Here is a 25,623-nt window from a genome sequence, read left to right on the forward strand (position 1 = left end):
TCGGCGGCAGAAACACACTCTGTCACGCTCGCAGTGTGTTGTGACAGCTGTATGAAAGGCTTAGAGACGCACAGTGATAGCTGTCAATGCAAATCTCTCCTGCCTCGCTGACATATTCAATTTTCCCATGCGTATACACACACACACACACACCCTCTCTCTCTCTTTCAGACATTTTCAATTTCACAGCGTCCAGTTTAAACTCATCCATCTTCATTACAACATAACAATCACTAGGCTAATGTATACTAATTAAAACTCTTCACACATATTCACACACATATTCGCACACACACACACACACACACACACACACACACCGTCCGGGTCTGAATATATGCACGAAAAATCATATACACATATACAGAGACTAAAACACACGAAAAAGGCAAGTGGAATTAGACGACTTGCCTGAGGAAAGCGTGTGATACATTTCTCTGAAAATTCAATTTAGAAGGATTGGTGGCAAACGGCATGACCATTCTAATGTGATTACAGTGTGACAGGTACATTCACAGCAAGCGCACACACACACACACACACAGTGGTGCTGAAAGACAGAGATAAAAAACATGGAGGAGGAAACACTCTAAAGAGGATAACATTACACATAGGAAAGAGAGAGATTGAGAGAGAGTGGGGTTTGAGAAAGAAAGTGAGCGAGACAGAGAAAGATTGAGAAAGAGAAAGTTGAGAGGGAAATGGTCGTTCAAGCATCACACTGAACCCCCTCTCTAAATTCACTAAGTGTATCTTAAGAGAAAAGCACTTTTAGGAACCCAGATGTTGAAGGTTAGAAAGATTAAAGTGATTTGAGGGAGAGAGAAAGTATATTTGTAACTTGTGACCTTGTGAAAGAAATGGTCAAAAAAATCAATTTTATGAAACAAAAAAGTATAAGAAATAGAAAAAAAAAATAGATTTATTCCTAATCCCAAATTATAACCTAAGTGATTTTTTTTTATTTATCACATAATAAACTCAGATATCTCCACTTGTTCTTTAAGAATGTAAGAGTATCTTTGTTCTGGGGTTTGTCTGGAGTCTAGTCTGTTCCATTGCAAGTGTAAAAGCTATCCACTCCCTGTGCCATGTGTATGGTTGTGTGATTGGTTCATTTTGTAATGTGGCTGCTTTAACTTATCCCCTTATTGTTTCCCATTCTGTGATTATATCCCTTATAAACCTACACTAATCACAGGAATGGAGCCACGAAGGTTACCATAATAAACTCAGCTTTGTGGAGTGAGTGTGTGCACTGTTAGTCTGTTGCAGGGAGTCCTATTCTACTGGTAATAGAAGCAAGCAGTCAGTAATGGGTGGGTGCTTCCTAGCAGAAGCTGAATGCATTCATTAGAAGGGGTGTTCTCAAACATCTGGACATACTATATTGTGCATTATCTAACTAATAACCCTCCTGTTATGTTCGTTTATCAGGAACAGCAATGGTGTTCCGGGGTTAATTTGAACTGGTTAATTATCCAAAGGATATCTGAAACCCAAAAAAATCCTTACAAGCAGTGTAAATATTTGGTACCATTTTAAAATAATACCTTTATAAAGGGCTTATAAATGGTTTACAATCAGTTTATTAATAGTTACTAATTAGGTTGCAAATGCCTTAAAAATCATTAATAATCAGTTATAACACAAACGTAGAAAGGGCAACAGTATAGATGGCTGTGGGTTCACTATTTGGCAAACAACAGGTCATTGTTGCTCTTTCTATGTATGTGTTATAACTGATTATTAATGATTTTTAAGGCATTTACAACCTAATTAGTAACCATTAATAAACTAATTGTAAACCATTTATAAACCCTTTATAAAGGTAGTCTTATAAAGGGTACCAATTTTTTTTTACTAACTCCATTGCTAATTATTCTATCAATATTCAGTGTAATGGTTCAATTAAGATGATTCACTTGTTTTTTTTCATAAAAAAAACACGTTTAAACTTTTTTAATGTTTCACTACGTTATTCATTTCAAAGGATCCACATATAAACAATAGTTTTACATAACATTAAACCATAACATTAAAACAAAACGTTGCAATTTTGTTTTAGTTTTTGTTGTTGCAGGGGGTGATTGTTGCAAATATGTGAGATGAAGCATTTTTTATATTATATGTTAGTTACACTAATTAAGACAAGCAGAAGAAGTTGTATACTGAAAAAAAAATATATACTATTTTTTATAGATCTTCAAACTTTAAAACGAGGTCAAATTGACCCGGAACACAACAGGAGGGTTAACATATAAGCTTTCCATATGGCAGTGAAATTATGTTGTATGGTATGGAAATCATATTACAAAAACCTTAGATTTATATATGGTTGTTAAAGAAAGCTGAAATACAAACAGCTGAGAGCCAAAACATATATAAATATATGTAAAAAATATAATTTAGGGTTCTGCTATGAATGTGTTTGTGTTTGCGTGTGTGTATGCTACACGATATAAACGATTTTAAATGCTTTGGCTACACTGCTAATGTTGCAATTCACTTCATATGGTAATGCCAGTAAAGCTCCTTTAACTGAATCTAAAAAGAAAATGCAAGAGAGAGAGAGAGAGAGAGAGAGAGAGAGTGAGAGAGAGAGAGAGAGAGAGAAAGAGAGAGAGAGAGAGAGAGAGAGAAAGAGAGAGAGAGAGAGAGAGAGAGAGAGAAAGAGAGAGAGGGAGGAAGAATGTAATCAGAGAGACAGAAGAGGTTATTATGCAGTAAATCTGCTCTGTACAGTAAGCGGTGTGTGAACAGAGGTGGTGTGTGTGTGTACACACTGTTTCTGTAATAGTATTAGCAGATCAATTACACATAGTTAAGCTATATAGGCATGGATTGGAGCTAGAGCCGCCGAGCAGAACAGAACCCTGTACACCCTCGCTTTCTTTATCCTCGTAAACCTCACTCCTCCTTCCTCTCTCTCTCTCTCTCTCTCTCTCTCTCTCTCTCTCTCGCGCTTTCATCCTTCAGTCCCTGAACTACTGGCTCCAGCACACAGCAGCACCCTGGTGAGGCCTGGCACGCGCTCTCTCATTCTCTCTTGCTCGATCCATATTTTCCTCCAGTGGGTGAAAATGTTTTTCAGTGGGTGAAAATGTTTCATTTTTTAAAACGGCACAAATGCTCCTTTTTATTTATTGTGGTTAAGTTCAGAAACCGACTCAGAGAAATACATTATAAATGTCTCAATGTTTGCGGAAACCCCTTTGAAAGAGTCAGCTACTTTAGGCTGCACTCATTTCTGGCCTGGAGCAGAATAAAGCCTCCCAGCATTTAGCTGTGGAGCAGTGGAGCTGTGTTCTTTAGAAAGATTTACCTCTATCTAGTACATTTTGGATGAGTTAAGTAGTTAGAGATGAGAAAGAGTGGTAAGCATTGTGGTTCACGCCTGAGGATAGGGGCGTGGCCACTGAGACCTGGTATTCTGGAAGCGGAAAAGAAAGAGACAAAGACAGGGATCAAGTGAAGACAAAAATGTTCCTTTATAGATAAATTTGGCCTCCATTATCCTCCTCATATCCGACCTCATATCACAGCAGTGCTCCAAAGTTTTATAGAAAGTCTTTTCCTGGACAGTAGAGACAGTTACTTCTTATAAATATAGATATTTATAGGCACCATTCAAAACTACAGAACAACAGAGTCTCTGAGAGGCTCTACCAAAATATCTTCCAGATAGGTGCAGAGAGAAGTCAATGTCTTAAGGGGAAGTAGAGATGTCAGCTGGGGAAGCCATAAGGTCAATAACTGGGCTTTTTGGCAGGACCAAAGTAGCAAAATATACTTTGTTTACTATAGAAATGAACAAAATAAAAACCTGTCTCAACTGAAAATCAATAATGTCATGTGCGCATAGCAAATATAGTGACAAAAAAAATCCTCCTTTTCTAATTGCACAGCTCTGGATAAAAAATAAGAGACCACTTAAAAATAATGAGTTTCTTTATTTTTACCAAATTAAAAACCTCTGGAATATAATCAAGACAATGGATGGTCACAAGCCATCAAACCAAGCTGAACTGCTTGAATTTTTGCACCAGGAGTAAAGGCATAAAGTTATCCAAAAGCAGTGTGTTAGACTGGTGAAGGAGAGCATGCTAATATGCATGAAAACTGTGATTAAAAAACAGGGTTATTCCACCAAATATTGATTTCCGAACTCTCGAAACATTATGAATATGAACTTGTTTTCTTTGCATTATTTGAGGTCTGAAAGCTCTGCTTCTTTTTTGTTATTTCAGCCATTTCTCATTTTCTGCAAATAAATGCTCTAAATTGCAATATTTTTTATTTGGAATTTGGAAGAAATGTTGTCTGTAGTTTATAGAAAAAAACAATGTTAATTTTACTCAAACGTTTACCTATAAATAGCAAAATCAGAGAAACTGATTCAGAAACTGATTTTTTTCCCAGATCTGTATATAGAGTGTTTAAATAGTTGATGGTACCTGAAGTTCAGTAGCAAGCCTTCCATAAAAGTTTATCCAAAAGCCTGTACTTTTATCCACATAGGACACATACATCAGCAGATACTGATGGTATAGCGAGAGGGTAAGGGCATTAACTTAGAGGTGCCCTTAAATGTGCATGCAGGGGAATGTACAGCCATGTTTGGAACACCCCTGTCCCTTTAATAGTGTGGTTGTGATGGTTGTGGTGTGTGAAATGTGATGTGTGTGTGTGTGTGCATTTAGGTTGATTAAGGGGAAATGTGTGTGGATGTGAATTGGTTGGAGGGTAGCAGCAGGTGCCCCTCCATTTCTCTATATTTATACCCTGCAGGACTCGACCCGTTCTATAGCAGAGGTGACAGAGGGATGGAGGGAGGGATAATTGGAGAGGCGAGAGAGGAATGGAAAGAGGGATGGAGGGAGAGCACGAGAGGGAAGGAAAAACGCACAAACCCGAGAATCCAATAGCGACAGCGGACACAGTTCATCCACCCGATCATCCATCACCAATGACTGAACAATTTACACACACAGCGCTACACAATCAGAGCGAGGGATGCAGGGAGAGAGATAAAAAGAGAGAGAGAGAGAGAGAGAGGGATGGCTGGTAGATTCAGGTGTTAAAAGGTGGATTTAGGCTTATGCTGAGTCACAGCCCAAGACGATAAATGTCAAGTCTCAGGTGTCTCGCTTTCACTAATACACTGACTGACCTCTACTCGCATGCTTTTCACTTCACCAACACACAAACACTCCCTCTCTCTCTCTCTCTCTCTCTCTCTCTCTCTCACACACACACACACAAACACACTGACACACAGGCACATACCACAGCATGTCTCAAAAACTGATACTTCAAGGACTCCCGCTGTTAAATAAATGCTTGACTCAGAGTCAGCTATGTGCAGACAGATCAAACGCTATACACACATAAAGCACCAGACCGATTCCAGTCATCTGCCTGTAGATGGATAGATAGATAGATAGATAGATAGATAGATAGATAGATAGATAGATAGATAGATAGATAGATAGATAGATAGATAGATAGATAGACAGATAGATAAATGCCTTAAAAATCATTAATAATCAGTTATGTCACATACGTAGAAATGTACGTAGACCCGATGTTTGCCAAATAGTGAACCCACAGCCACATAACTAATTATTAATGATTAAAGGCATTTATAACCTAATTAGTAACCATTAATAAACTAAATGTACACCATTTATAAACCCTTTATAAAGGTAGTCTTATTTTAAAGTGGTACCCAAAAAGATAAGATATAGCGATACATATAAATACAATAAAATAAAAAATAAAATTATAAAAGTATAAAAGTACAGTCTTTAGTGTGTGTGTGTGTCTAATGGAGAATGGAGGTAGTGCAGTTGAACACTCTGTACTGTAAACTCTGTATTATACTGGTTGATGGAAGACAACATTTACTGGTTCTGATTTACACGTTCTTAAGCCGTCACTGAAGCAAGGTTCATTGTTATTTGAACTATTATCAACAGCAGAACTTGTGTTCATACAGTCTGGCACAAATCATGCTTAAAGGTCTCATTCCATGTTTTTTTTATTCATTTAAAACGTCAAGTCGTGGTCTCTAGAATGAAGGAATGTCATGCGAGCTGGTTTTGTGAAAAAAAGTGCTACAGTAACCTGGTATAACTCTGCTTTAGTCCAGTGGAGGAGTGGGCAAGAGTTCGACTCTTGCTCATGAATATTCACACATGCAGGCATCTCTGATTGGCTAACAGCAATTGCCAGGCAGCAAGACGAACGATTTCCACCTGTTTTCAGGACCCACGCCTTTTAAGCCTGTCCTGGCAGTTGTAATCACACCTGCATTGCTAGATGAGTGGAAAAGCACTCATTTAGCTACCAGACTGCTCGGGTCAAATCCCTGTCCTACATTACTTTTGATGATTTTGATGATAGTAATGGATATGACAATATTAATAGTGACACGGATGAGGATTTTGATGATGGTGATAATTAAGATTAAGATTAAAAAATTCATCCCCGGGGGGCAATATAATATAAAAATAAATATAATATAAAAGATAAAAAGATAACAATGCAATAAATGTCATCAGTACATCAATCAATAGGAGTCCATTTATAGGCCATCTAATGTTGTGGGGTAATATTTGAATGGAAAAGCTATAAATAAATTTAGCTCTGAGTTTAGAAGCTGGGTGGCTCTAGGTACAAAGGTACAAATGGTTGTGGCAGGGATGATGATGATGATAATGATGATGATGATGATGATGATGATGGTAGTTGTGGTTTAGTTGATAGTGATAATAATGATAATTGAAATCATAGTGAAGACAGTGATGATGCTAGTGATGACAAGACAAATGAGATTATAACTAGGATGTGATGCTGACAACAGCAATAATGGTGGCGATGATGGTGGTTTAAAGGCTGGTGATGATAATGATGATAGTTATAAGCATAGACTGTGTATAGATGGACAGAGCATCGTCTCTCAAAAGTGAAGCCACCACAGGTCGGGCGCCCCCTGCTGTTCGGTTGCAGAAAGCTGTGTAACCCCACCCATCCCCATAGGTTTCAATGGAAAAACAGAAAACTTTCAATCACATTTTTTTCCAATATACTGTTATTTTACCTCCATTATTTAAATACAACATCTAGTGTAACCTCTGCTTGTATTGTCAAATTTTTATATCCTCACAGAATTAGTTTATAAAACGTTATTCAGCTCTATTCAAAAAGGTGTGATTATTGTAAAAGGTCTGGGTTACACCTAGCCGAGGTGGGACCAATGACTGTATGGGTGGGACCATAGACTGTGTATAGCTCTGTGGAGGCGGCCCTCGGGGGCGGGGTTATTTAAATGAGTAGGCTGTCTCTCCACAGTCTTTCTCCCTCCTCTGGTCTCTACTGCGCAGACTCGGGTTTCAGGATCGCCAACATGGCGGAAGATTTTGGCTTCATTTTCATTGAGTGAATGGGAACGGCGACACGGCGTCCATCTTTTTTACACTCTCTGGTAATAAGTATTCTAGCAGTATAATTGTCATTTAAACTTACCTTTGAGGAATAGGTATGCCCATCAGAGCCGCACATTGGACTGGGATGCGCAACAGGACATGGCCTACATTTCCCATGAGTCACTGCTCCGATCCAGTGCTTGTGGGGAACACTACCTTTCCTTGGCTTGACACTGAAAGAGAGAGAAAGAGAGACAGATGATAGAAGTGTTATTTCTTTATTTTATGAGCTGAATGAAGTTTATCTAACCTGGGAACGGCCCTCTCTCTCCCTGTGAGGCTGGAGCTCCAGCAGAGGGACAGCCACAGATAAAAGCAGGACAGTGTGACACTTGTTCATTCACAGAATATAAATAACTTACAAAAAAAAAACAAAGCCTCTCTCTTTCCCTCTCTCTCTCTCTCACTCACACACACACACAGAGACACACCTCTGTTGCGGAGCAATGAGGTAGCGATGGTATAATTTGTGTGTGATTGCCAGAGAGGCGCGACACCAGCACTATAATAACAGACTAGAAATGCCAGCTTATTGTGTGGAAGCCACACAGGTCTATTGGTGAAACAATGGCCTAGTGAAGGGTTAGTGAGGGGCACAGGGACTGAGCTAGATACAGGATACGTGTGTGTGTGTGTGTGTGTGTGTTCTCCTGGTTGTCTGTGAGTGCTGATATAAAATCTGTGTTATGCTGTAAATTAGGGGATTACATGTGTGTGCTTATCTGAAACGGCCCAGGGTTTAAACTGCTGTATTCTATACAATATATGTATGCCTTCCTCCGAGTGAAAGTGCATGTGTGTGTGTGTGGTCACTGTGTACTAAAGCAGCAGTCAGTGATGAATTAAATATCTGGTGTGCTCTTAACTCTTTAAAATAGTGTTTCTTTAGCACAGATCTTCATTTTTCTTTTTCTTTATTACTTTATGAAGAAGCTTTTGTATTTTTACAGCAATCACGAACCCCATAAACCATTTCAATGCTGGTGCTCCAACTGATCCAGCAGGCTAAGCACTGCCACTATGATCAGGTTATGATCACTGGTTCGAATCCTGTTCATGTTGCTTGCCATTGGCTACCAGAGCCCTGAGAAAGCACAATTGGCCTTGTTCTCTCTGGGTGGGTAGATGGTGCTCCCTGCCCACATCATTTCAAAGGGTGATGTCGATCAGCACAAGGCGTCTGTGAGCTGATGTATCGGAACCGAGTCGCTGCGCTTTCCTCCGAGCGCACTGTGATACTACTCGGCAATGCAAATAGGGGGAGTCCTAATGAATGGGTTGGGTAATTGTCTGTGTAAAAAAAGGATGTCCTATGGCATTGCTCAAATAAACCCTTTGTATTACCTTTAAGAGTGTACTAACGATCAGAACTGAGAGTGAGAGACAGTCAGCGTTTGTTCTGCTCTCTCTGTTCTCATTTTGATAGTGTGATTATGAACAACTCTGAGTGTGTGTGTGTGTGTGTGTGTGTGTGTATGCAGGTGTGTGCCAGTGTTGCGTATAGTGCTGCATTGTATCACACAGTAGAGCTCTGAGTGGATTAAGTAGACCACCACCCACAATCCCCCTGGAGAGGTTGCCCTCTACCTCTGATCCAATCACACACACAGTACCGTCATTCCGGATGGCTGAGCGAGATACTCCCATTCTCGCTCTCTCACTCTGTTTCTTTCTCTCTCTCTTTCTCTCTCTGTTTCTCTCTCTTCCTTCTAAGAGCTTTCACAGAATCATCTCCTCCAGCGCTCGCTAAATTACCACTCGCCTCTCTCTGCCTCTTTGCCAGCTGGCCTGGTAAATAACAGCTGTTTCCATTTCTTTTATTTTACTAGCTGCTCCCTCTTGATTATGAAAAACGACATGTGGAGGATCCTCTTCCTTTACAGGGAATTCTTTTTGTTTGTGATATGAATGCTGGAGGAAATTCTACTAACAGAATCTACATCATATCATCAGAATGTGATATGAAAGATTTATTAGTAATAAATAGAATTTTAAAGGGGCTTTGAGTGGTCCAGCAGACTAAGGAGCTGTCACTATGATTGAGAGATCATCGCTGGTTCCAATCCAGTTTATGTAGCTTGCCATCAGCTGCCGGAGCCCTGAGAGAGCACAGTTGAGCTAATGTATCGGAACCGAGTTGCTGCACTTTCCTCCGATCGCGCTGTAATGCTACTCGTCAATGCTGCATCAGCAGCAGTTTAAAAAAAAGAGGAGGAGTCTGACTTCACATGTGTCAGAGGACCCATGTATTATTCTTCACCTTCCTGCTGTTGGGGCTTCGCTAGTGATAGAGGGAGTCCTAATGAGTGGGTTGGGTAATTGGCCATGTAAATTGTGGAGAAAATGGGATACAAATTTGAAATAAATTCAAGAAAATAAAAGTAAAATACAAATTTTTATCACCTCATCCTTTCTATTACATAATTGCTTCGATTTGAACACTTCTACACACATTAATTAAGTTCTAGCCACGTAAACTGGGCTCTACCTATAGGCCTATTAATACTTCTGCATCTAGTTAACGCAGAGTCCATGACACAGCTTGCATAAGTGGCCTACACCATAATGAGCCTTCATACATGCATTCATACTTTATACTTTACACTACGGGTTGGTGTTTCTGCAATGCTCTGAAGTAAAAAGGGAAAGTAGGAATATGATGCTCAGTAGACCAATCACAGTTGTTTATGTCTGCTGTTTCATGCCACATAGTTTAAACAAATAAGGTATAGGCTAAAGCTTTAGTTATATTTCTGTGGAGGTGCACAGTATAGATTTGATGCAGAAGCAAAAACTGGTCTTAACACTTGTGATGTATGTAAGCTTAAGGGTTTAAGGCAGCTCCCAGAAGCATTTAGGCTGCTAATATATAATATATTATTCTGTTTAGTAATATGTCCAAGGGAGAGGACAAGAGAGACTGTTCAAACTGTTTTAAAGGACTGAACAAGACTTAACCATTGATCCACATCGACATCACAGAGTCAATTCTATTACACTTGTTTTCCGGTGCCCCTTTTTTTTTCAAACACCCCCTAATAGGAAATAGCTAAATGTGATAGATTATAACTGGAAGGTTTAAGCTCATTTGTACATTGCACTTAATGAAAAAAAAAAAAAAAAAAAAAAAACATTCAGCATCACATAATATGCTTGGTATCATTTTCCTTTATTTACTAACTCTTTACAAGTTGGCTAAGAAATACAAGCTGTACAGGACCAGCATAGTAACGTTAGCTAAGGTAACTTAGCTTTAGCATTTGTTTGCTTCCCAAAAGACTGGTTGCTTTTCTCTGTGTAAATTTTCTGTGCTCTCCATTTGGAGCTCATTTAATTGTAATACAATTAATTATTAAAAATTATAAAAAAAAAATAAAACATAATAAACAGCAAAGGCCACACTGGGATCCAATTGTGTCACCCTAAAACAAAAAAACTGAGGAAGAACACATCAAATACATTGTCACGCCCTCGCTCTGTTTCCCTGTGTTTCTGCATTTCCCAGTGTGTTTCCCCTGCAATTTTCCGTCACGTTTTTTTTTATTTTGTAGCTCCGCCCTTTCCCTAGGTGTTCATTGTTTCATGTTAGTATGAATATCTTTAGTCTATGTTTGCTGTCGGCCTTTGCACCTTCCTCTGTCGTTTGTCTCGCCACGTTTGCTATAGTTTGTTCGCGGTTTTCTTTACGCTCTGCTTTTCTCTTGTTTATTTCTAGTTCCTAGTATATCACGTATATTTCCTTGTATATATCCCTTTTCTTGTTTAGTTAGTTTTCTGTCTAGTTCATTTCCTCGTTGTATTCCCTGTTTGTTTGTTTATTTATTTGTTATTTAATAAATCTGTTTGTCTTACCCGCATTTACATCCGCCTCCCGTCTGCTCCCTGCGTCACATACATGTTAAAACCTAGCATCTCTTGAATGTGTTGGTTAGTTCATACGAAACTACACATTGTACACACACATTGCTTAGCTTAACAGTAACAGTAAGCTATTTTCCATAATGCATGAGAGGAAGGATTTTCTCTAAATGAATATTGATCAGTATGCGTGAAATAACAAGAGGGGATGCCTCTTGTTAGGATTAAGCTCAGGGTCAAGGTGAGTCAGGCTACAAGTCTAAAACAAGCCTCTCTAACGCCGATTAATCCAATTCGGTAAGAGCCGTGTCCAGAATCATCAACAAAGCATCAAACACAAGCCCCGTCATCAGCAGAAGCTAAATGGATCTCATCTGAATAATCATAATAATCTCTCTGATTAATTCAAAGGATTATAGGCATTTCTGCATAATCCTCCGGCCTAATCGTTTATTAATCTGTTATTGGGGAAACTAACTCCAGTGTTGTTATTTGTGCGAACAATCGAGTTGATTTCTTTTTTTCTCTTTATTTCTCCTGGTGTAAATTGATGATAAAAAAGTGATAGTCACGCCTCATTTGCTTTGGCATTAATGACAGATTCGAGGCTGGCTTTTGTGGCGACGGCAGGAAATGAGGTGCTGGAATGTGTAAATTGTTATCGCGTGTGTGCAGCATATTTGCTTTATAATGGAGATCAGCATCTCATTATTTCACAGGGAGCAGGATTTGGCAGTGCACCGGTTACCCTGTGCTTGCATATCAAGAGGGCGTGAGTAATTACGCCTAATGAACTCCTGAGCCCACTCAAAGGGCTGCTGTATAATTAATATGTGTTTGTCCTAACATGGCACGGGCTGAAGAGGAAGGGGAGGGGGTCAAATAATGGGCCAGACATTCCGTGGCTGGCGCGACGACCTCGGGAAGGCCACCGGTGGCGTCTGGTATCAGGAGAGTGCTCGGAATGTAAAATTATTTGTAAAGTGTAAACAATTACGGCCCGCTTTTCAAACTAAATGATTGCTGGTAGCTCATTTAGATTTTAGAAAAGATTTTTAATCATGCCTATGGACTAATTGGCCGGCGCAGATGGCAGTAGGATGGTGATACACTATTAATGAGAGATTATACATGGCAGGCCATCCGTGGCAGAAATGGAGTGCAGAGTGGATTCAGCTAATATCATTTCAGCCCTGGCAAAACCCATGGCTCCCTTCATTTCACTGCTGGAGAACATTACACCCACAGATCATTTTTTCAAACCGAGCGCTGGAAGCAGGGCGAAAGAGTGAGAGAGATAGAGAAGAGAGGCTTTATATCAAATCCTACAACACTGATGTGAGAATGCGACTGTATTTAACCAAAAAAAAATATATATATATATAGTAATATTAGGTACTGATACTCATTTGTGTACGGCAGAGTGTGTAAAATTGAAGAAGATGTAAAATTGCTTTAAAAATGCCCTACAACAAGGCCCTCATGGGTACTTGAGTAGTGTACCTCTTGAGGAGAAATCACTGATGTTGATGAGAGACATGCTGCCTCTACGATGCACCCAAAGAAGACACTTTACCCAATAGACAGACTTTAAGATGGGACGCATCATTGGACTGAGAAAGGCAGACGATCATTACACCAAATTGCCCACCATCTAGGCTGTCTTAAAGCCAACCAGTGACAGTCAGTTTGTTTTTTCATCTGCTTCTTCCTATTCAATGTTGCAGAGGGTCTAGAGCCTGCTCTCAGTAATTGGAAGCAAGGCAGGAATTTGGGCTGCGCGATATATCGTTTATGCATCGTAATGGCGATGTGAGCATGCACAATGGTCAGATCGCTGGACGTGCATTGTCACTTAAGGCAATCAAATCAAACATCACACATCATGTTGCAATGTTTTTTAATGGTTTGATTCTTGACACAAGAAGTAGATACACAGCGCTGTCTCTGTGTTTGTGACAGGCTGCAGCTGCCTGAGGAGTACGAGGGGGGGAGGGGGGCAAGAGTAAACACGAGGTAACCGCATGGCCTCCATCCACATGGTTGGGCATGAGCTTGTAAACGCTCGTGTTTAAAGCTGTGCACCTAAGTCCAGCACAGTTTTGCACAGATATTTACAGTTACAGCTGAATTTATTTACCTTTTACAAGGCCATTTAAATGCCTATTTAAATGGCCGATTATTGTTGTTTGCTGTTTTCCTCAGGTTTTGAGAGCTCGGCGCTGACTTAGCTCTTGATCAGTCCAGACATGGCTGGTGACGTCATGGGCCCCGCATTGTTTAATATTGCGATACATATGGTCGAAAAAAGAACATTTTCCAATATCATGCAGCCCTAGCAGGAATACCTCTGGACAATGAATCAGTTAATTAAAGGACACTACACACACACACACACTTTTACATTTAGTTGACGATCTTATCCATAGCAACGTAGAAGGTTTTTTTTTTCTATTACAGAGGTGGGCCAATGAAATTGAACTGCAATCTCCCATATGATGTATTGGTTATCTCACTGGCAGGTAGCAGTGTTATCCACTGTGCCACACCAACTAATCACCCATTTACTCACCAATTCACTCACATAGTCACATCTCAGGGCCATTGAGAAAGGAAAGGAAAGGAAAGGAGGAAATCAAGCAACTGGAGAAAACCCACAGGCCTCAAAGACCAAGAGCCCAAGGATCGAACCCACAGCTCCAGGTCCCTGAACCTCTGTGGCACTTTAAATGCATTTGAATTCAAAATTTTCCATCCTAAATTCTCTTTTCTAATCTCACCCAATATTTCCCTCAATCCCTGGTCTTGTGAGACCGAAAACTTAATTTGCAGTATATTACAGCCATGTATTTACATAGCTGCTTTTAATATTATGCAGCACGACATGCTGACATGATCTGCGTGAAGTGGAATGATTCCAAATATTAGATAAGATAAGCTGACTTTCACACTGACTCACACTGACAGAACTGACAAGCTCCACAAACAAACTAAACTCCCCGACACAGCCTGACCTGCACTGACACTTTCTCCTCAACCCCAAATAAACACATCACACCTGACTGACAATGAAGCTGCTGGTCCACAGGGATGGCTTTGCCAGATTATAACGGTAACTGTGAAGGTTCTGATTGGTGGGAAACATTTTAGTATGACTCGTACACTGCCTGGCCAAAAAAAGTCTCCATCTGGATTTATTTAAATATATGATGTGGGGTTGATGCTACAGTTGGACTGCAGGTCTATGTTCAGCAACAGTATGTGCTGAAAGAAAGAGGTCAGCTGACTACCTGAATATACTGAATATAGACCAGGTTATTCCATCAATCCATCAATTTTTTCATCCTTGATGAACACGAGCATATTCCAAGATGTCAGGATTCATGGGGCTGGAATTGTGAAAGAGTGATTCAGGGAGCATGAGATCATCATTTTCACACATGGCTTGTTCACCACAGAGTCCAGATCTTAACCTCATTGAGAATCTTTGGGATGTGCTGGAGAAGAATTTGTGCAGCGGTCAGACTCTACCATCATAAATGCTGCTGCAAGATCTTGGTTAAAAATTAATGCAACACTGGATTGAAATAAATCTTAAGACATTGTAGAAGTTTTTTTTTATGGTGGCAACAGTGCATATGCATACATGGTTATTCATTTTCACTTCTGTGTTGAAGAATAGAGTAAAATAAATTATACTGAGCAGATATACTTTATTTCTGGTGAAAATGTCATGGAAAATGAGAATAGTGTAAATTTGTATCAAGAACGGTATAATATGATCTGTGTTATAAACACACTGAATTCACTGCTCAGCTCGAACTCAGCTCTATCTAAGCAAGTGTCTGTGTTTAAGTCTTACCTGTGCTGTGGGGGTTTGTGATTGGTGCAGATAGCTGTCTGGAGGTCGTGGCTCACACATACTTTGTGAGGAGGACAGTGCACCTTCATACAGGGATCTTTAGTGATGTCCAAACCTAGCAGACAAAAAAAACAAACAAAAAAAAATTATATTATTATTTGTTTAATTCAAAATGAATCAAGATGAGCAAGATGACAACACTGTTTGTCGGAGAGAGTGAGTGTGTGTGTGTGAGTGTGAGGGAGAGAGAGAGAGAGAGAGAGGTGAGAGAGAGACAGAGCTACATTGACTGAGAACCTTACCGGCATATGGAGGAGAAACAATGGAACACATTTTAGACATATGCTTTATCATCACACACACACTAACACACACACACATACACACACACAATGATCATGTGACTTTGAGGAATAGCTTCTTGTAAAGAGGGTCTGAGAAAGAGGGGGGTGGGCACACTGATAGGGAACCTTACCAGTTCTATAAGATACAGTGACAAACAATAGAACACATTTTAGACACATGCTCTATCATCACACACACACACACACACACACACACACACACAATCATGTGACTTTGAGAAATAGCTTCTTGTAAAACATTACAGTCGAGGCATACACTGAGAGAGAAAGAGAGAGAGAGACAGGGAGAGAGAGAGAGAGAGAGAGAGGGAGAGAGAGAGAGAGAGGGAGGTCTCTGGAATCTTTCCACTATCTTTGCTGCACATTTTGAACACATGGTCTATCATCCTATACACACACACACACACAGACACACACTGCCTTTGAGGAATATCTTCTTGTAAAATCGTACTGTCAAAACATAAACTGTCTCTTCAGAGAGCGCAAGAGAGAAAAAAGAGAGAGAGAGAGAGAGAAAGAGAGAGAAAGAGAGAGAGAGAGAGAGAGAGAGAGAGAGAGAGAGAGGAGGCAGGTGGGTTTTCGGAGAACTGTTGTCTCATGCTTTTTGGCTTTCTCCTCTTTCATTACGCGTGACTTTTTTCCCTCCATTTGTTGTTGGTGACAGGAAGTGGAGGGCGCGAGTGATTTAATGGCTGCGCGAGTGCTGGAGGATGACACCGAATCGCCCTGACTCATCTCTCACAGTCAGACCAGATTAAACACACGCCGAGTGTTTTGTACTGCCTTTGAGTCTTCAGTCTGCTACAACACACACACACACACACACACACGCGTTCAAACCCCACTTGAGATTTTCTGTGATGCCTTTTTGCCCCACGTGTCACCTCTGGTTTGATGGTTTGTGAGGAACGAGGTTCAGATCCTGTCCGGAAATCACCACTGAGACACCACTGACAGGCACAGGTGGCAGAGGGTAAAGGTTACGAAGGGTCAAACAGTGCTGCTGCTATGGCAACTCCTGCTTGACTCCTCCTCTCTCTCTCTCTCTCTCTCTCTCTCTCTCTCTCTCTTTCGATCTGTCCGACCTTCATGCATTCTCTCTCTCTGTCTCTTTCTCTCTCTCCCTCTCTCACGATACCAGTCTGATGCCAACCTGCTGTTCCTCTGGACTGCAGCCATGCCAAATGGCCCTAATTCTGCTCTGCTATTCTCAGTTAAACACACACACACACACACTTTTTATACATACAGTTGTGGTCAAAAGTTTACATACACTTGTAAAAAAACATAATGTTATGGCTGTCTTGAGTTTTCAATAAGTTCTACAACTCTTATTTTTCTGTGATAGAGTGATCGGAACACATACATGTTTGTCACAAAAAACAGTCATAAAATTTGGTTCTTTCATAAATTTATTATGGGTCTGCTGAAAATGTCACCAAATCTGCTGGGTCAAAAATATACATACAGCAACAAAATTTGTCAATTTTGGTGATGTAGCGAGTTGTGTCAATCAAATTAGCTTCATGTCATGGCCTCTTCACTTCTTGTAAGTGATTCTGATTGACTACAGCTGTTGACTTCTCATGAGCCCATTTAAATAGGGCTCATTTGACCCAGTGATTAGACTCAGCTACAAAAGCTACAATGGGAAAGTCAAAGGAACTCAGTGTGGATCTGAAAAAGCGAATTATTGACTTGAACAAGTCAGGGAAGTCACTTGGAGCCATTTCAAAGCAGCTACAGGTCCCAAGAGCAACTGTGCAGACAATTATACGCAAGTATAAAGTGCATGGAACAGTTGTGTCACTGCCACGATCAGGAAGAAAACGCAAGCTATCACATGCTGCCGAGAGGAGATTGGTCAGGATGGTCAAGAGTCAACCAAGAATCACCAAGAAGCAGGTCTGCAAGGATTTGGAAGCTGATGGAACACAGGTGTCAGTCTCCACAGTCAAGCGTGTTTTACATCGCCATGGACTGAGAGGCTGCCGTGCAAGAAAGAAGCCCTTGCTCCAGAAAAGGCACCTTAAGACTCGGCTGAAGTTTGCTGCTGATCACATGGACAAAGATAAAACCTTCTGGAGGAAAGTTCTCTGGTCAGACGAAACAAAAATTGAGCTGTTTGGCCACAACACCCAGCAATATGTTTGGAGGAGAAAAGGTGAGGCCTTTAATCCCAGGAACACCATGCCTACTGTCAAGCATGGTGGTGGTAGTATTATGCTCTGGGGATGTTTTGCTGCCAGTGGAACTGGTTCTTTGCAGAAAGTAAATGGGATAATGAAGAAGGAGGATTACCTCCAAATTCTGCAGGAAAACTTAAAACCATCAGCCCGAAGGTTGGGTCTTGGGCGCAGTTGGGTGTTCCAACAAGACAATGACCCAAAACACACATCAAAAGTGGTAAAGGAATGGCTAAACCAGGCTAGAATTAAGGTTTTAGAATGGCCTTCCCAAAGTCCTGACTTAAACCCCATTGAGAACATGTGGACAGTGCTAAAGAAACGGGTTCATGCAAGAAAACCATCACATTTAGCTGAACTGCACCAATTCTGTCAAGAAGAGTGGTCAAACATTCGACCTGAAGCTTGCCAGGAGCTTGTGGATGGCTACCAAAAGCGCCTAGTTGCCGTGAAAATGGCCAAGGGACATGTAACCAAATACTAATGTTGCTGTATGTATATTTTTGACCCAGCAGATTTGGTGACATTTTCAGCAGACCCATAATAAATTTATGAAAGAACCAAATTTTATGACTGTTTTTTGTGACAAACATGTATGTGTTCCGATCACTCTATCACAGAAAAATAAGAGTTGTAGAACTTATTGAAAACTCAAGACAGCCATAACATTATGTTTTTTTACAAGTGTATGTAAACTTTTGACCACAACTGTACATGCAGCACAACACCACCAATCAAACCTTCACTTTAACTGAAAATGAATTTCACCAGCTATATTTGCACTGACGTGCTAAAAAGTCATTTGGCAGGAACTAGCATCATGTCACCCATCATGACCCATGGAAGATAAAGAACACTGACCTGACCTGTGAGATATGCATGCTGGGTCGGATGTGATTTCTGAGTCACTTGTCTGTTTGTTAGGGCAATATATTATGATATATAATATCGTATCATCTCATATCACATTGTTTTATATCGAAACATATATCATCTTATCATATAGTAATGTGCCACAACGCACCGTATCGTAGCACGTCATATCCTATCGCAACACGTCGTAACACATTGCATCATATCGCATAGTGTCATATCATATCGTATCATCTCCTGATGTATTGCATCGTACCGTATCATAGCACGTTATATCGTATCACAACACATCATAACTAGGGGTTCATGAGAACGAGACGAGAACTAGAATTTTATTTGAAAATCATATAACACACAATTAACAGACTGGTTTCTCTCACACACTGATTCTATAAGAAATAGAAATAAGAATAAAAAATAAAAATAAAACTTTTCTAGGTGCAAACAATATTAAGACTATGGTTTGTGTTTTTTTTCTCCTAAATCTCTTGTAATTTAACTATGCATAACCATAACCAGTCATATTAAGACTATGCTTGAAGTGCAAACAGAGACAGAACGTTTTTTTAATACAATACAGAGCTAATGGATTAGTACCACTGCCTATGAAACAGACGCGTGTAGGATTTACTTACAGTTTTTACATATGGTTTGTGTCTTGTTGGTCACTCTGTTACCGTTTATTGTTTCCACTGGAGCCAAAATGCAGCCAGACATACAACTTAAAAGTAGCAGAAGCATCTTCTATGCCAGGGGTATTTAATTAGAATTCAGTATGGTCCAGTTATACAAAATTCCTCACCTGTCTCCCTGTCGCGCTCGGCATGACTTTAGTTTCCGCCCGTTCTCGGGCTCCCTATCTCCTTATAAAGGCTTTTTTTCACGGCCACGTCCCAATTCACTAGCCAGAGCAGCGGGACCGCGACCCTGACAACACGGGTTCGATCCCGCGTGAGGAGCGGTGTGTTTATTTATTTATTTATTTCCTTACCTCGTCTGACTGAAGAGTGCGTTTGGTGATCTTACCCCACACGTGATTGGTCTGTGATTTACCGCGCCCCAAAGCACCTATACAATTCAATCCTTCTCAGTAGGTTTGGGTCCGCATTGGACAACGTTTGGGTCCGGACCCGGACCGCGGTCCGCCCATTAGTGACCTCTGCTCTATGCAAATTTCCCAAATTTTCCTCTTCTGCTCACTGCTCAACCACCACACTCGCTGCTACTGTGTCGCCAGATCCCACTTAAAAAGTCCAACTAAACAGTTTTTTTTTCTCCCGCGAGATCTCGTGCCACGAGATCTCATCACACCCCTAATCATAACACATTGCATTGTATTGTATTGTGTCATATTGATTCGTATCATATCATTTCATAACTAGAGCTGTCAACATTAAAGCGTTAACGCACGCTGTTAATTTGGAATCAGTAACGCGTTACTATTTTTTTAACGCAAGTTAATTAAGGCACCAAGTTTGACCCCTACTTCCGCCGTAATCTGCCCCGCCCCCACCCAACACACTGATCTGTCATCCGGCTGAACGACAGAACAGAGCGCTGTGACCTTTCAGCTCAGAGCCGGTCAGAGATTTCAGCCAAGCTGATACATTTACAATCCAATTTATCATGCATGTTTTATTCCAGCACTTTACGCTGATTTTATCTCACCTCAAACATACACGTATATACTATTATTTTAATTAATACATATAATTGCATTTTACATTTTTTTTAGATTAATTATTTTATTTACATTTAAATATCCACTATAAAAAATTGCGTCTAAAGAAAAACAAATGCGATTTATCACAATTAATCACAGAATCAATTTTAATCGATTGACACCACTATTCATAACACATTGTGTCGTAACACATCATATGGTAACGCATCATACATAACACTCATATAGTAATGCATCATAACACATCATAGTGTATATCACGTCATATCACAGCACATCCTATCGTGACACATCATACCATAACACAACATACCATAATGCATCAAAAGTAACACATCATATCATTATATTAAATCAAATATCTATATTTGTAGTCCCTCAGACTTCTCCCCCAAATATGACACACTAAAGTTACAGCTTCATTACTCCATGTGGTGGCACTAAACCTGCGGTAAGGAATATTGGTTGTTAAATGTATATTGCGTAATTGACATCGATAAATTCATCATTTTTGTTTATATTTAAGAGTATTTGTTTATTTATCTTCAGTAACACAAATGTCGTGAAGTATCGCAGAGAGAATTCATACAGAGTATCAAAGAAACACAGTTTGTGATATCATCTTTTGTATTATAAGATGCTCTGTGATTCACACCTCTACTGTTCGCATTCACAATTCTAGCCATAGACCGCCCCATTCATTATTATTACTGTAACTCTGTTATCTCTCTATTCTGACTCTTCTTAACAGAAAGGAGGACTGGCCACTTATTATAAGCAGAAACTGCCCAAACTCCAACTCCACGGAGGTTGTGCTGATGGCATGTTCTAAACTAGCACAGCATTCATTAGAAGAAAAGATGAATAATGAATGGAGCAACAGAATAGTTTCAAATGACTTGGGATCAAATAGTTTTACTCTGGCCTTTACTGAAGGTTGAGACAGTTTATTGCATTTTCAGTAAAGCTGATATTTCGGAGATACAAGGTTTTCCAATGACTGCAATAATATATGGTTTAGGCTACTCTATTTTGAAGCATTTTTGTGTCCTATATTAATTAAAAAAAATGACTCTATACAGTTAAATTAGTCAAAATATATGTTAAGATAAAGAACTAAAGCTGAAGACTCACAGCAGAAAAGTGCAGTGCAGTCTGAAGCGAGAACATGATGTGGTATTTTATGAGCTAATATTGATTGTAGATTTATATTAAGACATAAATGTGTATGTATGTGTTTATCACTTTATCACTTTATGAGAAGCCAATTCCCCTATAATGATGTAAAATGGTTGAACATAAAACATCATTGCTTTTTTCATGAGATAAACATGCCTATTACACATAAACAGCCTTCTATTTATCTTTACCTCTCCCTCATTCTCAATTCACTCTCTTCTTCTCTTTCCCCTCCAGTCTCACAAATACCACTCTCTCATACACTCCTCTTATTACCCTTTTAGAAAGAGAGAGAGAGAGAGAGAGAGAGAGAGAGGTGCTGGATGGAGTGATGGTCTGTGTTTATGCCTGGGAGGGATAGAGGGATTGTAGGAGGATGAGAAATAGAAAGGTGTGCATCAAGTGGATGAAAGGAGGAAGGTACGCAGAAGGAAAGAAAATAAGCCATTTTCCAAAAAAATGTGGTTAGAACCACATATATTACCACATATATTACATATATTACACTCTAACGTTAACGTACGCTACTATTTAGCTAATTTACACACAAAATACACATAAATACACAAAAACAACACTTTAACTCATTGTTCAGCGAAATGTCCACACACCATGATACTACCACCACCATGTTTAATAGGTACATTGTTTTTTATGCCAGTTGCTATAGGTTCTTGTCTTTTTAAAATTTGCAATTTCAAGTCCTTAGCCCACAGGTCATTGTTCCAAAAGCTCCCGGTGTAATCTACGTAATATATTTTGGGGCTTATTTTTAAAATTAGATGTTCTATACTATTCTTGGTTAGCAGTATTTTTTGCCTTGTATTACATACAAGGACATTGGTATTAAATTACATTTTTACTGTATTCCTGCCTTTGTGTGATTTTACATATAAAGATTTGGAACAACTAAGCACAACTGAATGCTCATAAAAAAAAACAAGAAAAAAAGGAAATATGTTATAAAAACATGTTAGATAGCTCTGGAAAGAAATTAAGAGACCAAATTAAGAGAGTTTCTCTGATTTTGCTATTTATACGTATATGTTTGAGTAAAATGAACATTGCTGTTCTATTCAATAAACTACAGACAACATTTCTCCCAAATTCCAAATAAAAAAAATTAATTTAGAGCATTTACTTGCAGAAAATGAGAAATGGTCAAATTAACAAAAAAGAGTTTTCAGAGCTTAAATAATGCAAAGAAAACCAGTTTATATTCATAATGTTTTCAGAAATCAATATGTGGTGGAATAACCCTGGTTTTTAATCACAGTTTTCATGCATCTTGACATGATCTCCTCCACCAGTCTTACACACTGCTTTTGGATAACTTTATGCCTTTACTCCTGGTGCAAAAATTCAAGCAGTTCAGTTTGGTTTGATGGCTTGTGATCATCCATCTTCTTCTTGATTATATTCCAAGGGTTTTTATTTAGTAAAATCAAAAAGTGTGGTCTCTTATTTTTTTTCCAGAGCTGTATCTCTAAAATAGCAACGTTACAAGTAAACCTCTTAAAAGCTTCTTAATGGTCAATTTAAAGAATATATAATATTTTAAAAGTCATTTTGGAGCATTTCTTTTGGTCCATTCATCACATATATTGAAGAAATATTGAAGAAATGTAAATAAGTATTTCTCACACTACGATTAAAATGAACACAGAGACAACTGACACACAAAGTTTAGTTGCAACAGCATTAATATGCTGGAAGTGTGTTCTGCAGATCTGCACACACACATTCCTCTGCTTGTTACAATGTGTACTGTTGTAAATACTGTTTGTGTTCTTTCAATCACTCAATCATTTTTTCTATTAGACAGACGGATGAGAGGAAAACAGATCAGCTCATTCATATTCGACCCCATCTCCTTACAAAACACTTTCCAATATCTGTGTGTGTTTGCGTGTGTGTGTGTGTGTGTTTGTCCAGAGGAAGAAAGTAAAGAAAACGAGAAACGAGGGATGTTAGTGATCCCAGCTGATAAACGAGGGATGAGAGAGAAAGAGAGAAAGAGAGGGAGAGAGAGAGAAAGAGAGAGATGATGATGATGAGAGATGAAAGTGATGTTTTGCTCTCCACACTTTTCAATCCCAGGCTTGAGTGAGCAGGCAGCTTCTGTTTAACCAACCAATCAATTCTAACAGACTAACACACACACACACACCCGGGGGGGGGGGATGGGTGGAGAGGAGAGAAAGAACAGGAAAGAGAGTAAGAAAAATACGCCGACATGACCAAAGCCATGGGATACCACTGCATATTGCTGGAGTTTGAGAGAGCCCTGATAGTAAGTGCCATCAAACCAAGATGAACTGCTTGATTTTTTGCACCAGGAGTGCAGGCATAAAGTTATCCAAAAGCAGTGTGTAAGACTGGTGGAGGAGAACATGCCAAGATGCATGAAAACTCTGATTAAAAACCAGGGTTATTCTCAGAAGTGTAAGTCTGGGATGAGCAGAAAAAGACAGAGAAAGCAAAAAAAAGGAAAGTGTAGTGAAAGAGAAGAGAAGCACAAATGGGGAGAGAAAGAGAGATAAAGAATGCAGTAATTATAAGAGTGATTGTACACCTCCCGCTCTCATTACAGACTGAGAGATGCGTTGGCTGCGTTCCGTAAGAAGAGATGACCAGTCGATCAGACAGACGTTCGCTGTGATGCTTAATTTATCTGATCTTCTCTCTCTTACAGTTTTTCTATTCAGATTTTGTGCTGCGCTCTCCTCTCTGCCTTAACCGGCTACGTTGTGTAACAGTGGAGATCTCCTCTGAGCCTCAATCTGCAGGACAGAAGTGGGTCTCTTCTCCTCCTCACCATTTTCATCTCTCCCCCCCTCTCTCTCTCTGTCCCCCTCTCAGTTCTGCTTTATAGCAGCAGTATAATGAATAATCAATGGATTCATTTGACAGTAAAAAAAAAGAAAAGCGCTTTCTCTTCGCAATCGTTTACTTTAGAGGCCAGCCCCTCGTTCATCATACCTTCTCCATAGTGTCACTATGGAAACAGCGGCCCGGTGCGAGTTTCATTAGTTTTAGACTTAAAATTAAACAGAGAGAGAGAGGGAGAGAGAGAGAGAGAGAGAGATTCAAATCCCTCCTATAAGAATCACAGAGCAGCGATCAGTGCACCAAATATAACAGCTAGAGAGTGTGGCTATAACCTTGATGGACAATAAAACACACACACACACACACACACACACCTCACTGGTGCCCTCTACATGAGGGCGCCTGCTCTGCCTCTGCCATCTGTGCCATCTGCATATACTGGCATCATCATGACAACCAGGTGTCAATCAAATTACTACGCACTCTTGAGACAAGAAGGCAGAAGAGTGTTTGAAAGACAGAAAAATAAAAGAAAGGAAAAAAAACGAAGAAAAAAGAGAAGAAAAAACACAGAAAGCACAAACAGTAATAAATAAATAAATTAACTGCAATAATCCCAGTTTAATTAGTACTAATAATGAATTAGTAGAAGAGCAGTGCTCTTTATTGTGTTTATTGTATGTTATTGAATTGAAGCACGTTCAGTGGATAGTGCATATGGACGTCCATCTGGCAGATGTCTATGGAAGTGAAAGATAAGCGGAAAGTTTCGCTGTGACTCTCTCTTTGTGTGTGTGACTCTGTGTGTGTGTGTGTGTGTGGGTGTTAATATTTAATAAGTAATTATGCCTGGAGTGTGTAGCGGTGCAGTAAGCCGTGGCTGTACAAGTCCACTCAGCCAGACTACCTGAAGCAACTGCACCTTAATAATGCAGAACGCAAAGCTCCGCCAAGAGACCCGGAATTAAACTAACTCTCAACCCTGTGTGTGTGTGTGTGTGTGTGTGTGTGTGTTTGTGTGTTTGTGTGTGTGTGTGTTTATGTGTTTGTGTGTTTGGCTTTTTATGGGACATCTTAATGCAGCAGAATTCACTCATTTATATGCTGTATGTCAACACATACATCAACTGCTAAAGCTAAGATATTTCAGATACTTTCTACAGCCCTGGAAAAAACTAATTAGGAGACCACTTCAGTTTCTGAATCAGTTTCTCTGATTTTGCTATTTATAGATATATGTTTAATTTAAATGAACATTGTTGTTTTATTCTATAAACTACAGACAACATAATGC

General features: G+C 39.6%; 1 protein-coding gene across 1 annotated transcript in view; it reads right to left on the reverse strand.

Annotated features, from left to right (window-relative positions):
• The window catches only part of spock1 (SPARC (osteonectin), cwcv and kazal like domains proteoglycan 1), a 502,975-nt gene that overhangs the window by 84,374 nt on the left and 392,978 nt on the right, over positions 1-25,623 (reverse strand). The window contains exons 5-6 of the mRNA XM_049474824.1: positions 15,211-15,325; positions 7,531-7,663 (exon numbers count right to left, since the gene is read on the reverse strand). Of these exons, the coding sequence (XP_049330781.1) occupies positions 7,531-7,663; positions 15,211-15,325 (248 nt within the window). The remainder of the gene's footprint in view (positions 1-7,530; positions 7,664-15,210; positions 15,326-25,623) is intronic.

Source organism: Astyanax mexicanus, chromosome 2, assembly GCF_023375975.1.
Source record: "Astyanax mexicanus isolate ESR-SI-001 chromosome 2, AstMex3_surface, whole genome shotgun sequence".
NCBI lineage: Eukaryota > Metazoa > Chordata > Actinopteri > Characiformes > Acestrorhamphidae > Astyanax > Astyanax mexicanus.